This window comes from Protopterus annectens, chromosome 6.part0 (genome assembly GCF_019279795.1).
Source record: "Protopterus annectens isolate FY-2018-M chromosome 6.part0, PAN1.0, whole genome shotgun sequence".
NCBI classification, from domain to species: Eukaryota; Metazoa; Chordata; order Ceratodontiformes; family Protopteridae; genus Protopterus; species Protopterus annectens.
In genome coordinates this window covers 602,294,388-602,311,574 of record NC_056737.1, presented here as the reverse complement: position 1 = coordinate 602,311,574, position 17,187 = coordinate 602,294,388, and the positions used below count along the sequence as shown (strand labels likewise).

Here is a 17,187-nt window from a genome sequence, read left to right as displayed (position 1 = left end):
GAAGGCAGCTGGATACAGCCGCTTGAATCTCACATCTGCTTCTTAACTTTTTGTCATTGCTAGGACATATTTCTTTCTTGTCTGGCTGGTGTACAGCGAATAATCATTTTCCACAGATACTCTGCTGTCTCTTGGTTTTAATACTTCTCCCTTCTGCCACAGTTTTGACAGGATCATCTCTTTCTACTGGCATAATAGCATATTTACTAATACAGATCTTAGCTGCACAAGGACAGGTTTTTAGCATACTCTTAATGAGACCTTTCAATTAAATCCTGGTGTCAAACACTGGACCAATAGCTTATGTGTGCTTTCATAAAATGAATGCAGTTGATTCCTTCCAGTTTCTTTGGTATAACAGAAAATCTCAAATTATCTTCTAACTCTACTATTTTTTAAAAGAGCTCTTCTTGAGAAGCTTCATACTCAAGACAGATGTTTCTTCATTTCAACCTCTGATTTTTGCAGTTTTATCATTTCATCTTTATAGGCAGTTACATTTTTTATTTTTTTGTAGCCTTTTGTTATTTGTGTTAATGTATTCCTAAATATATTCCTTTGATATTTCATTTATTTTAGTCACCTCTGAGTACATTTGGTTTAGTTTTCGTCTAAATTATTGGAAGCCATCTATTGAACCAAAGCTGAAGCTTGAACTGCTTTTTGCTGAACAGCTCCAGGAATTTTCCCATCCAGTGTTTTCTCTTCACCTTTTCTAATTAATTGTCTTTCATGTTCTCCAAATTTCTTCTTTGCTGGCATCCAGGCAGTATATTTACTAGCCACTAAGCTTTACACATATAACCGTTTCATGACACTTCTTTCTGTTTTCACCCAAAAGCTTTCCGTCCTTGTCTACATGAGAAGGATTAATATAAACTAGCAGCTGTACTAGGCACAAAAATGACTGCAGGATCATGACTGGGATGAGAAAACAAAAACTTGTAAGATTTTTTTTTAATTTATTAATCTGTCTGATGGCTTGGGAGCTTCTTGCAGGGCAGTATCCAACACCTCCTCCAATGCTAAAAAATGGAGGAATAGAAGAAGGTAGTGGAACACCCACTTGTAACATATTAAAACATCTTCTCAAGAAAAAAGAAATTTCAGCTTCCTTCCACTGAAAACAAAAAGTTTGTAATGGAAACTATTTCAGAAAAAATTCCCCTACTAGAGATACACAGGAAACCATTTACTCAGTAACAGAATTTGGAATATCAATGCAAAAAACATAAGTTGCCCTGTCCTTACCATGTACATCTGACAGGTAATCTCAGAATTTGTGATAATTGGCTTATATACGAGAGAAAATGTGAGTTATTTTCTGGAAAATTACAGCTGTTGAACTGATACTTTTTGGAAATCTTATGACATTGATTGAAAAATAGAATTTAGTTTCCAGAGTTGTCTACAACTTTTAAAAAGAACATGTTATTTTTTAGTTCATTTTTACACACTAGTTTCCCCAATCTGCCTGACGGTCTGTGCATGCCACTGCAAAGTTTCCCCCCCTTTTTTTTTTTAAGAACAGGCTTGATACATAGGAATTTGGTTGAAAAGGTCAAGCATGAGCTGCAGCTTTGCAACAAATAAGTCCATCTCATATATTGTGCAACTTAAATGTAAAGCTCTTATTAATAAATGCATGACTATTAAAAACATGCTCACTAATAATCGTTATAGGTTAACAAGTATATCTATCTAGTTAATGAAGGTTCATTTATGACTTTGCTTTTCACCTTACTGTTTCTTGTCCAACCATGAGGGACCTAAATCAGTAAAATGAGGCAGAATGCATGGTCCCTATAATCTGACCCCTCCCCCATTAGGTTAAATTATGTTGGACATAAAACCAAAATAATTTTTTTGTTTTTAAGCAACAGTTTGCACTTTTTAAGCATGCAGTAATGCAGACAGTAAGACAAAATTCAGAAAAACAAACAGTTGCAAGTAATGAATGCTACAGCAGAACATCGAAATGATTTTACCCATTAGAGGTGGTTCGTTTTTAATCTAATTTGCAATCTTGACAGCATTACCTTTGTTTTTAATTATATGGATCATAGTTTGATGTGCATCTCTCAAAGTTTTGTTAAGTAGTTGCAACATAATTTCCCATTGCTGAGTAACATGCTGAACGTCTGTATGGATTATATTTTATAACTTACATGTAAAACTCTGGGTAATAACTGCACAAATGTTAAAGCATGCTCACTAATAGTCAATGTACTACATTAACAAGCATATTATCTATCTACTTTATGCAGATTCATGCTGTTAGGTCTTTGCTACACACTTTGCTGTTTCAAACCATGATTACAGATAAGCAGCAGTCCCATTAAGGTGGAGTCCAAGATTGCCTTGTATGCCTTGTATGGCAGACCGAGGTCACCTCTGAGGAGTCTGTATGATGTTTCCTTTGTCTGGCATACAAGGCGATCTTGGACCCTGCCTTGATGGGACTGCTGCATATCCACAAGTCAAGCTCCACTCAAGTAACCCACACACGCGGCCTCAACCTGGTCTTGTGACATCAATAGGACTTGTTGGCGGGACAGATTTGTGTCCCAGAGACTGCCCCATTTGTGGAATAGACCCCCCCTCTCCACGTCAGGCAGAGTACCTCTTTACACCTTTTTAAGGACAACCTGGACAACTGGATGGGAAATAGAAAATACATCCCTGGGATTCCACCCGTGTCCCTGCTGGACAGGGGCATTGGGTGCTGATTTTTCTATGCATGGGCTAAACTCTTGGCTAGGCTTATAAGGGCCTCAGGGCCAATAGCCTAGTAACTTCCTGTGATCCTATGACACCAAACCTATAAAATGGGACAGAATTCATGGGTCCTATACACTACCCTTGCCAATAACCCTTTACTACTGCAAATCTAACATTATTTGTCTTTTTTCTCTTCTGTTTCTATTGGAGCCGCTTTAGTAATCAGTAGGTGGCGCAATGGTAGCGTTGTTGCCTCACAGCAAGAAGTTCTCCTGTTCGATTCTTGGCTAGATCGCCTTCTGTGTGGAGTCTGCATGTCCTCCCCGTGGTCAAGTGGCATTCGAAAGACATGCATAGAATAGGCGTGCCTTCGTTGAAGGTTGGGTGTCTAGTGGGCACCTCGGCACCCGTAAAAAAAATCTACTGCCAATCATTAGCGGACCGGAGTTCTACTGTGGTGACACTAACTGGGAAAAGACAAACAACATTACAATTTTTCAAGATTTTTTTCTTCATTCAAAACACTCAGTCAAGAAGCTAACTACATTTTCAGACCCCTGTCCCCTTTTAACTTAGAGCAAACACACAAAATTAAGTGTATTTTCAAGAATTGAAGTTTACTCCTCTGGATGGGTTAATTTGCACCAAACCAATGTCTGTGCCAACAGGCATTGCCTAATCTAAAATTGAGATCACCTGTGATAAAGTGCATGCTACATCCTTTGTTTCTGCTTACAAAATGTATTTTCTTTTCTCATCTTTGTTCCCATCCCAAATGTGAAAAACAGCTTGCATACCTTCATTAAGAATTAACTTTTAGACCTAAGAAAAAAATGCACTGGCTACCTTTAAATTAATAAACTAAATTGTACACTGTTATGTTAAATGCAGTGAAGTACTAAGCCTCTTGGCTAGGCCTCTACCTGCACAGGTGGAGGCCCAGGAAGAAAGGTTCCACTGTACAAACAACAGTAATAGAGTGACACTAACATTTGAAAGTCAGTAATATACAATAATTTATTTAGAACATTTTTCAAAAGAGGGAAAACTGCATTTCAAATTTGATAAAATATACAGACAGCTATATTGTTGCTATTTTCAACAGAAAGCAGTATGTTTTAAAAGAGTTATAGAAGTGAAAGAGTTAGAGGTGAGAAATAGAAGACAAGGATAGTTGAGGGTGAAGGAGTATAACAAACGGAAGTGAAGAGAGTGAGGTACAGTACATATTGGAGGTGAGGATATGATGGGAGTTGAGCGTTGATGAAGTTGAAGAGGGGTAATGTGGCTAATCTGGTGCAGCACATTTTCAGAGCCAGGAGTTGAATAAGAGAGACTTTAGCTGTATTTTGCATGACTTTAGTGAGCAGTCCCATCTTACTAATAAGAGGATGGAGTTCTAGGTTTTGACACTTGATAGGAATGTCGGGAACAGCCTGCAGAGTTGTTATGGTTTAACATATGTAGGAAATCTTTTTCAGAAGAGTGCAAGGTTCTGGTGGATTGTATGATTGTGGTTGCATAAGGATGGCTAGAGATGGACACTTATTTGGTTTGTTTATTAGACTGTGGCTAATTGGGACAGTGCGAGGTGGTGATGTAGTTCAAGCCACTGAAGGTGTCTGAGGGCCAAACAGTGTTGTGAACTTGGGGAAGCTGGCTGTAAATTTTGCAACCATGTTGTAGCATTGTTCAAATTTGTTTAGTTGAATGTTTGATAGTACTGGTGCTGAGAAGAAGAAAGTAGGTAGTAGGAAGCTAGTGGTGATATGACATCTTGCAGCAATAGATAGATAGGGTTTTGCCGTATAGAGATTGCTTAGTTTTTGGTGTGTTTTTTCACTGATGTTCAGTATGGAAGTCAAACTGTAGGTAATAATCACTATAAACTCCTAGTAGCTTGGTTTGACTGACAAGTTGTATTTTACAGTTGTTGGAAGAGGTAATAGTAAACGATGCTTTCCTTATTGCATGATGTTTGAGTGTGAATGTAAGTAGTTTTGTTTTGTTAGGGTTTAGGAACAGCTGGAAGGTAGTCAGCTAATTTTCTACAGAAGTGAATTTTTCCTAGGTTAGTTTTTGTAGAGAAGCAAGGTTGTTTGATGAGAAGATGATAATAGAATCATCTGCATACTTTATAAGGTAACATTCTTACTGGCCAGATCAAGGGCATTAACAAAGATTTTGAACAGGATAGGTTTCAGTATGGATCCTTGTGGAACCTCAGATACAACAGGGAAAAAAGGACGAGATGTCAGTGAGCCATTCTAGTGCCTGACATAGGGTTGCCACCTTTAGTTATAGCTAATACCAGACCAAGGTCACATGTCTCGCACCTTCCCTCACCTCGTCCATCTCCTCCCCTCTTCCACCAACTTCCCAACCATTTTGTGGCATAATTGTCACATCAGATGAATAGGAACACCATCTTTTTTCCATTTGTGATGCCTTTCTGTTAATTTACAAAGCATAGTAAATCTTTCAATTTAATAAACTCTGATAGTCTCTTTCTTTTTTTGAAACAGGATACTGGAGTTTGTATAGTGTTTCCTGGACTACCGGACAAGCGGTTTAATTTCCAGATAGTCTGGAAAAAAACTGATAAGTGGTAATGCCAGCATGGAGTCTGTTAGAAAAGTAACTAGAAAACCAGGATAGAGAAAAGTTGACAAGGTCTAGTTTACAGAGTTTTTGTACTAAGAGTATAGGGTGGGTGACAGTTTTGAAAGTTTGAATAGATCAAAAAAGAGAACAGATACAAGTTTTCCATTATTTCTCTTTGTGTTAACAGTATAAGGGAAGTTAAGGAGGGCAGTGGAGTTGAAAACATGCTGTGAAGGAGAGAGGAGTGCATTTTGTGTGACATAATGTAGGAGTTGAGTCTCAATGCACTTCTCAAGTATTTTTGATAGAGCATAGGTTGGTGATGGGTCTATAATTGGTGAGCTTGGTAGAATGACTGCCTTTGTGAATGGGGATGTAATAGTTTTTCCATAGTAAAGTTACTTAAGCTTAATTGATAGAGCAGTTTATTAGAACTGAGACAGAGTAAGCTATGGCTTCTGCTGTCAGTTTTAGATGTTCATCAGGTAGATTGTCTGATGCTAGGGAGGTGGATTTTATTTTAAGTAATAATTTTTTGATTCTAGCAGTGAGGACTGGCTGGAGAGACAGAGTATGGGGAGTTATTAGATTTTGCATTGCGCTCATGGTATTGTTCTGTGTAGAACTGTTGAGTAAGGAAGAGGCTGCTTTAATAAAGTTAGAGTTCATTTCATTAGCAATGTTAACTGAGTTATTAGATTTGAGTGTAGGTGAAAGCTATGTTGAAAGGATAGAATTTTGAAGATGATTTATGGAAACCAGAATGATTTGGGGTTCTGATTAATTTTATTTTGAAAGTTAGTATATAGTATGTTTTTGTCTAATTTAGTATGGTATTTGGCTCTTTTTTTAAGTTCTCTGAATGTCTGATAGTTTAGTTGAGTTTTGTTTGTGGTCCAAGGCATAAGTTTCATGAGTTGTTTTGTGTTTCTGGATAGCCAGGGGGCAGGATTTGACTAAATTATTTTTTTTCTAAGTGGGGCCAGTTCATTTAGGATCTTTAGGAATATGTTGCTGATGTGAGTACAGCATTGTCAAGTGGCAGGTGCTTTAGGTTAGTCCAGTTATACTGTTTTATGTATGAGATTAATGTCGCTTTGTTGAAATGTGATAGGTTACAAATTGCTTTAAAGTGGTGGTGTTTCTGGGTTTTTGTTTGCTTTTTTTACAGTGAATATGGAAATATGACTGCTCATAGAGTCTGTGAGAGTCCCAGAGTTGGAAATTGTACCTGGCATAGACGTGAGTATCCAGTCTATTTTAGTACCCATGTTATTTTTATTGTTGAAGCGAGTGGGAGTGGTGATCAGTTGTATTAGACCATATAGATTTATGGTATGGTTGGGTTGTTAATGGAGAGAGAGACGGTCAATACTGAAGTCACCTAGTAATAGTTTTTCATGCAGAATGTTGGATGCTACCCAGCAGAAGAGATTTTCAGCTGTGCTATTATTGTTTCCATGTGGGATATATCCTAATGTTATGTACAAGGATCTGCACTGATTTTGAGAATAGATATGAGAATTTCAGTTTTGTCAGGTTGTCTTAATTCTGTGTATAATTTTATCAGTACACTTTTACATCTCCACCCCATCAGCTCAAAATCACAACATTATAATAAATGTAATTGGGTTATAGCTATTCTTTTTTTAAGCTGTTACAATGCAAAGCCTGGATATCTTACAACTAAGAAGAAGTATTTTCTTGCTTAAATATCTTCATCGTATACAGCAGTCACTGATAAGCTTCACTACCTCACATTTAAAATACCCCTGACTACACAGTATGCATCTGCTTTATAATATACCATGCATTTACATCATGACATTTTATGTAAGTATTGGTAAGAACAATAACATTTTGCTTCATCGTTTCCTTTATTGCCCTTCTAAACATTAATGGCATAAAGTGGGTTATATGCTTTGCACTTCACACACTAGTTTAATGCAGTACAAATTTCCAAATTTTCTTGCAAAGCCCATATTTCAAATATATACTCCTACATCTAATGGGACTGATGCTTTATAGTCCCATTTATTCAGTGATTTTGTAATGTTGCTGGTCTTCTTCCTGATCCTCTCCATCTTCCAATGTCAATCTCTGGTTTAAGTCCAAAGTACTCCTGATTCTTCTAGTCAGACTGTTTTTTTTTCTTCTGTAATTCAAGCATTTCCTTTTGGAACAATGGAAAAGGTTTCACAAACAAAGTTTCTCTCTGATATTTGTTGTTATCAGTAGAATGAGAAACACAGTCCTCTTTGTTTGCTGGCTAAACTGTTGTATTTCCTGCTTAACCTATTCTATATCCAAAAATGCCTTTGATTCTCCAGGAAAAAATATTCTGAAAGAAAGGTGGATACAACAGCTTGAAATCTCATACCTGCCTCACAACATTCCCTGATTGCTGCGATAAAAGTGGGTGTCTTTTGCTTGATGTACAGTGAATAATCATTTTCTACAAACTCTCTGATGTCCCCTATTTTTAATACTTTTCCATTCTTCCACAGTTTTGTCAGGAGTGGCTATTTCTGTTGGAATGAGTGCCTCTTTACTAATACAGGTTTCAGCTGCTTTCTCATGGCCAGAGCATACACATTATGTGACTTCTCAATTAACAAATCCTGCTGTGGGACACAACTGCAATTACCTGTAGTTTCATAAACTTAAGGCAGTCTATTCCTCCTAGTTTCTCTGGTATGGTAGAAAATCTCTGATTTTTGTCTGCATACTCTTGTCTTCCAACTCCACTATTTTTTGAAATAGCTATTCTTGAAAAGCCTTTTATTTAGCAGTTATATTACTTCATGTGAATAACTAGTTAAAGCTTCAATATTTCCATCCTTTTATTGTTTGACTTTATATATATTTTCATTTATTTTTTCACTTATTTTAAATTCCCCTGAATGCATTTGATTTATTTTTCCCCTTAATTCGTGGAAGCCATTTTCTGTACCAAAGCTGAAAACTTTAACTGTTTTTGCTGAACTGCTGCACATTTTATCTCAACCAGAGTGTTTTATTCTCCCTTTGTAGTTGATTTTTTTCTTACTTGCTCCAAATTTCCTCAGTGCTGGCATTCAGGATGTGTAATTTCTAGCCCGTAACTGAATTTTACTAAAATTAAGTTACAGTGGCCTTTTTTTGTTCCTAAGTTTCAAGTTTTACATTGCAGTCATCCTGGAAGTCCTGTATGGTTTTACTCTGTCCCTGAATTAGAGATTCTGTCTATGTTGTGCTATTTGATCAACCTGCTTTAATGATTTAGCATGGGCAGAGAGAATCTGTCCAAGTCCTGCCTAAGTATGGTTTGGTTTGGTGAGTGGCGCAGTGGTAAAACAGCTTAATGTGCTGAGGTTGAACTGTGTTCTGGAATGAACATGTGAAGACAGAAGGAAGTAGAGCAGGTGATAGATTTCTTTCTTTAATCAAGATATGTAGATTTGATGGAGGTCCTCAGTACAGTGTAACCTCTGTTCAGAGACTGGGAGGCATTTGCTGCACACTGCAAATCATGCACAAGCAGTGGATTTTCATGTGCAGAACTATGCACAGATCACTCTTGGATGCTTGGGGATGCTTGGGGGAGGACAGCCAAGACTAAGATGATGACCTCCCTTCAAGAGACACCACCTCCTTATGACACACTGCAGCCAGATGGTGGAGTCTAGTCATGCACATCACAAACTATTTGTAAGATGTATGATGGGTTTACTCTGCCATGCTATTTCTTTCCAAGGCAAGATGGGAGAATCTGGAATTATTGCTGAAGGCAACACTACATTTGGTAGGTTAGATAGAGTTAAGGATTCTGTTTTATTTGGAGGGACTAAAAATGTGTGAGGAAGCTCTTTGAATGTAGAGGGTGTTGATGATAAAGATAATAAAGTATAAACATATCGGTATACGTAATTTTGCATGTACAGAAGTATATTTTCTTGTAAAAGGCAGTTTTGCAAAATTCTTTAATATTTTATCTAGTGGGAGCATATGATTAAACATCACGCACTATTGTTAGCTTGTGAAGATTTACATAACACACAAACTTCTTCTGTCATAGTGTTATAGGCTTATATTGCTGCATTTCAGAACTTTAGTCATGTAATTTTAAGACTACCTAATGTTTATGTTAATTTCTGCAGGAATGACCATTCCTCTCCTTTTGGATCAAAACCACATTTAGTTCGTAGTTCATCAGGAAAAATGAAGCCTCCAGTAGTGGAATACAACCCGAATTCTGGTACTTATTTTGTTTAGTTGTTGTTTTTTTTTTTTTTTTTTTTTTTTTTTGCAAGCAAACTGAAAAGACATGTTAAACATTTTATAAACTGGTCTTACCCTTCTAAGCTGTTAAAAGTTTAAATTAGTAAGATTGAAGATGTATACTTTATTACATTGCAGTTACAAATTTTAATTGAGAACAAAAATAATTTTTTGTTTTTACTTGGGAGGCCTGATGCATGTACCCATACAAAAAAGTTACAATTTAAGCTTGGTAGAATTTAAAATAATCTGTTTTTGCCATTTTAAGGAACAAGAATTATTTTATTGGTTGCATTATTCATTTTTCTTTTGTATTATTTTATTCTAACAATTCCTTACTCGTCTGAAATCTGAATTTCTTAGTTTTGTCCTTTTATTGTTTTTTTTTTCATTATTTTTTTGAAGTGTACAGCTTGTTTTAGCAAAGTAACACATAAATAGTCTACATATAATGTGTAAATAGTTTGCATATTGGACTCAGTAGCCAGACTCTCTAACCTTGGCTGATTATATCAGAGGGACTTAGGAGGATTCTGCAGATCTTAGTTAGGGAGGAGATTCGTACTATGCTTATTGAATGTCACCAGAGGTCTGATCCACCAAGGGTGTTTCATGCAGATATCTCGCAGAAACGGAAACAGAACACCAAGTATATTTCCATTATAGTTAAGGATCCCCAACGTGAATGGCAGGATATTACTTGGGGGTTATTCAGTGATGTTCTTCATTCCACATTGCTGCAGTCCTAACTATTGGGTAGTCCGCTGTCCAGTCAGAAATTTCTGAAGTCAGAGTTTCCAGGAATCTTACCATACTTTGTGTATACCTTGTTTAGGGCCTGAGCGGCGCGTTGTTGGATGCGCTCTTTGTGCTAGATTTAACAGCACTATTATTAAGAAGAAGGACTTGTGCTGTGGTTAGTTTTGGGAAGTAGGCCAGGCTGAGGGGCTTCTCAGGTGGCTGTTCTTCCCTCTCTTCTAAAGGTGGTTTTTTGAGCCTCCCCTTCTGTTTCAGGCTTCTTTGAGAGGCAGGCCAAGTTTAGCTTCAGTGGGGGGGTCTTAGTGCTTCATAAAACATATGCTTAAAAAATGGCAGAGGATTTGATTACTATGATTAGAGGTTCTATGCCCCTCCTGATAAGAGGAGGGTGTGCAGGAGTATCCTCCTTTTTCTGATTCTGATGTGATGATTCTACTCCCAGCTTCTCTCCTGAGGGATTTCATTTTCAGAACTCTGCATTCCATGATGAGGGAGCATTTTGGGAAGGCCAAGAGATCTTCTCTGATTCCAGAGAAGAGCTTAGGGAATTTTTTTACCCCAGCATAGGCCTTTAGCTATACCTCCTGTTCTGAATGTGGTGGGTGATGTTTTTTTGAGGCTTCCTGAATCCTGATCCTTCTCTCCTGCCCAGTTAAACGGATAGGTACTATAGGGGTGCCTGAAGCCTCAAGCTCATAAGTATCTTTTAGTCCTAAGGCCTCTGTTGTTAAAAATCCTGTTCCTCCTGATAAGAGGCAAGGGCTTTGGATAGATGGGGGAAAGAAAGTGTATACTTTTTCACTTTAGCCATGAGGGCTTTGAATTCAGTGTTTCACATGTTAAAATATCAGGAATTTATAATCACAAAATCAAAAATCTATGGTGGGGCAGAAGGTGGGTAAGGTATTGAGTGTAGAGTTGCAGGATTGGGTTCAGCTGAGCATGTTAAAACAAGGATTTTGGATGCTCCTTTTGCAGTCTGATGTTTGTGTTTGGTTGCGCCTGTGGAAGTTTTAAAGAAAAGAAAGGGACAGGGCTAAGTCTATGCAAACTGTTAAGATTTTTGCAGTTCCCCTGCTCAGACTTCTGGTGAGGGCAGGGGTCAGTCCTTCTCTGTTGCTCCAAATAGGGGCCATTCAGCCAGTTCCTGTGGATTATGTCATAGCAGTGCTAAGATGCCTAGGGTATTATTCTAACGACAGATGCCTCAGACATTGCTTGGGAGCTCATCTAAATGGAAACACTAAACCACCAGCTGCCAAAGTTTTGCACAAAGAGGTTTCATCACACAGCTTGGAAAGTGGATGCTTTTCTTTCAGTTGGAAAATCTTTCCACCTCTGCCTCTTCTCCCAAAGTGCTCTAAAGGTCCAGACAAGACAAGCCAGGATGATTTTAATAAATCCAGATTGATTGGCCTCAGCAGCACTGGTACCCATTTAGAGTCTGGTAATGATTGTGACCCACCATTGTTTTCATCCTGGGATCTCAATTTTGTGTTGGAGAAACTTACTCTACAACCTTTCATAAGGACAGGGTATCTTTACGTACTAATCCTTCCTTATGCCTAAGGTGGTTTCTAGTGTGGCTTTAAACCAAACTATTCATTTGCCCACTTTTATTATGATCCTCAGCAGGACTAAGGAATTTAGCAGTCTCAGCAGTTGTTTGTTTTTTTTTTTTTTTGGGTTGGAGAGGGCAAGCCTGTGTCAAAACAAAAATTTCGGGTGGCAACTAAGGATATTTTGGAGGCAGCTACTTGGGAGTTCAGTACATACTTCTCTAAGCATTTATCACCTTCCTCTCTACTCTAAGTCTAGGGCTTGTTTTACAGCTATTATTTTTGCAAGGCATGTTGTCAGTTCCTCATTCCATATGCCAGCCTGACTGCAGCAATGTGGAATGAAGAACATAGTACAGTTTTGTACCTACCATAAATGTAGATGATGGTAGGTACAAAACTGTACTTTTTAATGGCTTTAAAGCCTCCTCAAGCGGTGTCTGTGTCTACCCGTCCCTGGTCTTCCACTCAGGGTCCTCTGGTTCATGCCTTCCACCATTCACATGCTCCCTCTGGCCAGCCTCCACATGAGAAAGCTTTAGTGGTATCTCACGTCAGTATGGCTCCAGCATTGCTGCCGCTTGGACTTCATGGTACCATTCCATCCCTGTCGCAAGCTCAAGCTGCAGTGGTGGATTCATCATCTTTCTCTCAACCTGGGACTTCCTTTCCAAGCTCCAGTCCCAACTCAAGAGCTCTTTACAGAGATGCCTCAGACAGTGGAAGGGGAGGGGGGGGTTCTCCTTTGGCTCTCTCAAGGTTCACGGTCTGCGGTCTTTTCATCAGAGGTTAGACCACATCAGTATTAAGGAAACAAGGGCTCTGCTTCTAGCTCTTCAGGCTCATGCTGGGCCCCTCAAAACTTTCACTGACAATGCCACAGTGATGTGGTATGTCAACAAGCAAGGGGAGGTACAAAGTCCTATCTTCTTTGCAGAATAGATCTTCAGGTCTGGCATCTAGCTGTCCATTATCAAGTTATTCTTCAAGCAGTTTGCATTCTTTTGGAGTACAGTCTTGCAGCAGACTGTTTGAGCAGGTCCAGCACACAAATTTATGAATGGATGCTTCACAAATATGTGTTCCTGGACATTGTCCATCGGTGGGGTATTCTTCAGGTAGATCTTTTTGCTTCCACTCTGAACAGACAACTTCCTCCGTTTTGTTTCAGTGTCCCAAGTCCTCTGGCTTGGAAAGTAGATGCCCTGTCTTTTCCTTGGAAGGGGATGTTTCTGTATGCCTTCCCTCCACTTCCTGTGTTACCATGAGTCTTGCACAAGATCAGGCAGGACTTTCCCAAAATCTTGCAAGTGACTCCTTTGTGGCCTAGACAGCATTGATTCCCCCTTCTTTCTCACTTGGCTATGGGCAGTCACCACAAGTTACCGCACCAGGTGGATCTTCTCCGAAAAGACTAGAGGTCACTTATCCTTCCTTATTTGTCCACTCTTTAACTGATGCTGAAACTTGATAAGGTTTTGACACATTCAGGCACCTCTTTTCTTAAGACATGCTTCAGGTTCTGCAGGAGGCCAGGAAGCCCACTAGCAGGAAATCATATATGTTCAAATGTAAAAAAAATTCTGTCCAGTGCCTTTCTCACCATCAGGATCCCCTGTCTGTAGAGGCTCCACTGGTTTTCTCTCATTTTGGTTGATCTGCACCATTCTGGGTTAGCATATTCTTCATGCTGGGTTTAGCATATTCTTCAGTTAAAGCTTACCTGTCAGCAATCTTGTCTGCCCTTGAATCCTTCTCTGGCCTTTAACTTTGAGGTCAAGCAATTTTTTAAAGGCGTCTTTCAAATCAAGCTTCTCAGGAAGCCTGTTCTGCCCTCCTGGGACCTCAGTTTTGTACTTGAAAAAAATAACTCAGGCTCCTTTTCAGCCTGTTTCTTCAGCTTCCTTACAACATTATTGTTCTGCTTTTGGCTCTCACTTCAACCAAGAGAGTGTCTGAACTTCAGGCTCTCATGCTTGTTCCTCCTTTATTAATTTTCCACAGAGGTAGGGTGTCTCTTCATGATAACTCTTCTTTTATGCCCAAGGTGGTCATTGAGTTGTCCCTTAATCGGTCTGCTCATCTGCCTTCCTTTTTTCCTTATTCATAGTCTGCAAGTGAGAATGTTCTTCACACCTTGGATCTGAATAGACAGCTCTGACATTATTTGGATAAAACGAAAATTATTCTCAAATCTGAGCAGCTTTTTGTTTCCTTTCATCCCAGGTTTGCTCTTCCTGGATTTATAAGGCCATTTCTCTTTATTATTCTTTTCATGGTAAATGTCTTTCCTCATCAGTAAAGGCTCATTCAGCCAGGGCTGTTGCCTCCTCTGGCACCATTTTTTCAAGGGGCTGGATGTATCCTTAAGGCAACTGTTTGGTCCTTTGTTCATAGTTTCACTAAGCATTGCAAGTTAGATGTTATTTCAAGAGCCAGTAGAGCTGGCTTTGCCAGGGCTGTCCTGCATGGGTTTCTAGAGGGCTGTTCCATGCAGTCCTGCTCCCAGGCTCATTCTTGAGCTTTTGTGCTCTCCCTTAGATTATGAATACTGTAACTGTGGTATGTGTAAAATCTTACCATAACAGTAGATGTCCTTCACTTCACTGTTTCAGTATTCGTTCCTTCCCTCCTGCCCCCTCTACTCTAGCTTGTTTTTTCTTGCCTTCCTGGCAGAGGTTCTCTTCCCCATTTTCTCCTTCTGGATGCACATATTTTTCCTTATCCCTAGGGGCATTCTGTTCCTCCTGTGGCTTTTTCAGTTCTGAGTGTGTGTGTCTGTACTTCTCCTTTATGCCCTACACCTTGTGCGGGGAACATATGTATGAAGTATGATGTCTACAAGCACTAAAAGTTTTGGTATACTGGCTGGCCATTGGGCTATCCTTGGCAGGAGATCCCTTTGGTTATGAATACTGGAACAGTGAAGAAAAGGACAGCTACTATTATGGTAAGATTTTACACAACTGTACTGTCATTTGGCATTGGCAGCCTTCTGTAATTTTCATTAAAGTCTGGACTCATCTTCCTTTGCTTGTCTTAAGGTTTGTAGGGTCTTCTTGCATGGATACATCTACATCAGGGCCCTGATTTGAGACATTGTCCTCCTTTGGGATCATACCTCTCAACATTTTAGCAGATGAAATCTGGACAAAGCCTAAAATAATAGAGGGACAAGGCCTAAAAATATGGGCATATTTTAAGTATTGCTCTTATAAAGTTAGAAGGTTGCTAGAATAACAGGATTTGTTTTAGCACACATTTCCTGAAAGATATGAAGTCTGAGACAAAAATGTGCGTCGTCATTTAGTGACTTCAGCCTGCAGTGACTTGCCAGAAAACCTCAAATGTTATGAGGACGAGACCAAAAATTTGAGGAAAAATCTGGACATTCTGCAAAAGTATGGATGTGAGAAGTATGCTTGGGATATTTACTTTATTCTTGATGAGCTTACTTTCCTACCATTTGAACCTGCTGCCTCTGCAGATTTGATGAGCCTTGTCTGGAAAACACTTCCTAGTAGCTGTCACATCTCTCAAAAGAAATATTGGAATTAACATGCTGCTTCTCTCGCACTTTCTAATGTTATTTTTTTACAGTAAAATGGTGAGACTTAGAACTAACAGCCTTTATGACAAAACTTGAGGACTAACTTGTATCAGTCAGTAAACCTACTTGTCTTTTTAACTGACTGCACTAACTGTGGTGAATACCTCCTGCATTGTATGGATGTCTACAGACAGCTTAGATTTTATGTGGATAAGGCCACTTCTTCTGCAAAGATGACCGGTTGATTGTATTTTTGTTTAGTCAAGGCAAAGTAAGCTGTCATGTAAACCCCCCTTTCCAGATAGTTAGCTAACCTGCATAAAATTCTGTTGGAATAAACACAGGGTACCTCTTCCTGTAATTTCTAGAGCTCATTACACTAGACCAGTAGCTACTTTTAGTACACTTCTTGTGTTACTTTATTTTTTGTTATGCTTCTGTTGATACTTGTATTGCCACACTTTGGTATTCCCTGAACACCTTTGAAGGACTTTAAAATATGAACATTGTTGCAAGGTCCACACCTTCTTTTAACAGCTGCTGTAATCTGTGTTATGCTGCCATGATCATGGCCTCCCAGAAGGATTAGCTAAGGGCTCTGTCCTAAAGGTTATCAAATTTGGCTGCCTTATAACATATGAAAGTTATGTACTTGTCTTAGTGACAGATCTGTAAAAAGAAGGTCTTTTCACTGTTTAATGCAGTGAGAGGTGAGTGATACACGATTGGAAAAGTTTAGGATGTTCATCGTGTTTCACTGTTGCAGTCCTAACAAATGAGGTATATGGCTACCGGTAGCCCTCAATCGGCCAGAATACCAAAGGTAAGTAAAAATGACGTCGGCTGTCATCGGTTGTAAAAAAATGTCAAGGCGTCCAATACAAAAGGAGGCAGCCGACGTCACTTGCTCAGTCTTCCTTGCCATGGATTCCGAAGCAGAAGCATTTCTTGCACGAGTACCGGTCGGCAGATTACTTTTTGTGTTTCCGACTACGAAGTTGAAGTCAACTACAGCTAAGTACCCCATTGGGGATCCTCTTTTCTTGCCTTAACGAATGTCAGAAAAGGTTAATTGTCTTATCTGTGGAAAGCAGATTCCGCATAGAGATTTTCATTCCTATTGTATTATTTGTTTAGACCTGACCACGACGTTTCTAATTGTGATCATTGTACTTCCTTTAATCTACGTACTATTTGTCAGCGGGTGAAGCTTTTAGCTAAGCATTTTGGAGTTTGGCCTAAGTTTGTCGGTATGGCGTCCACGGGTCTTCAGGCTTTGGATATCCCCAAGAAGCATAAGGATATGGACTGCGACAGGCTTCCAAAGGTCAGGTCCTTGAGTGATGTTAGGTTGGTCGTCAGTCATGCGGTAGCCAGTGAGGCGTCTTTGCAGCCTCTGCAGCCCGCAGATTTTCAACTGCAAGCCTCGGTTGATACCATTTCTGTGGTCCCCAGTCTTTCGGCGTCCATTTTGCCTTCTGACCTTCCACCTGTTGCCTCTTTAGCTGGATCCGGAGCCACAAAGCTGACTCTGGTGCCCAAGACCTCAGTTCTTCATTCAGACAGCAAGCTCATACCGATGACTTTGGCTGCAACTTCAGCGGTTGCCAGGCCTCCCGAGTCCTTTAGGCTTGCAGGTAAATCTTCCAGTCGTAAGCCTGTGAAGAAGTAGGCTCCAGTTTCCTCTCATTCCCCTCATTCTCAAAATAGTTAAAATGACTGATGACCTTTTGA

At 39.3% G+C, this 17,187-nt stretch overlaps 1 protein-coding gene across 3 annotated transcripts in view; it reads left to right on the top strand.

Annotated features, from left to right (window-relative positions):
* Nucleotides 1-17,187, top strand: part of TOGARAM1 (TOG array regulator of axonemal microtubules 1) — a 1,826,974-nt gene that overhangs the window by 579,135 nt on the left and 1,230,652 nt on the right. For all 3 annotated transcript variants that reach the window (XM_044074274.1, XM_044074275.1, XM_044074273.1), the window contains exon 7: nt 9,465-9,562. In XM_044074274.1, the coding sequence (XP_043930209.1) occupies nt 9,465-9,562 (98 nt within the window). The remainder of the gene's footprint in view (nt 1-9,464; nt 9,563-17,187) is intronic.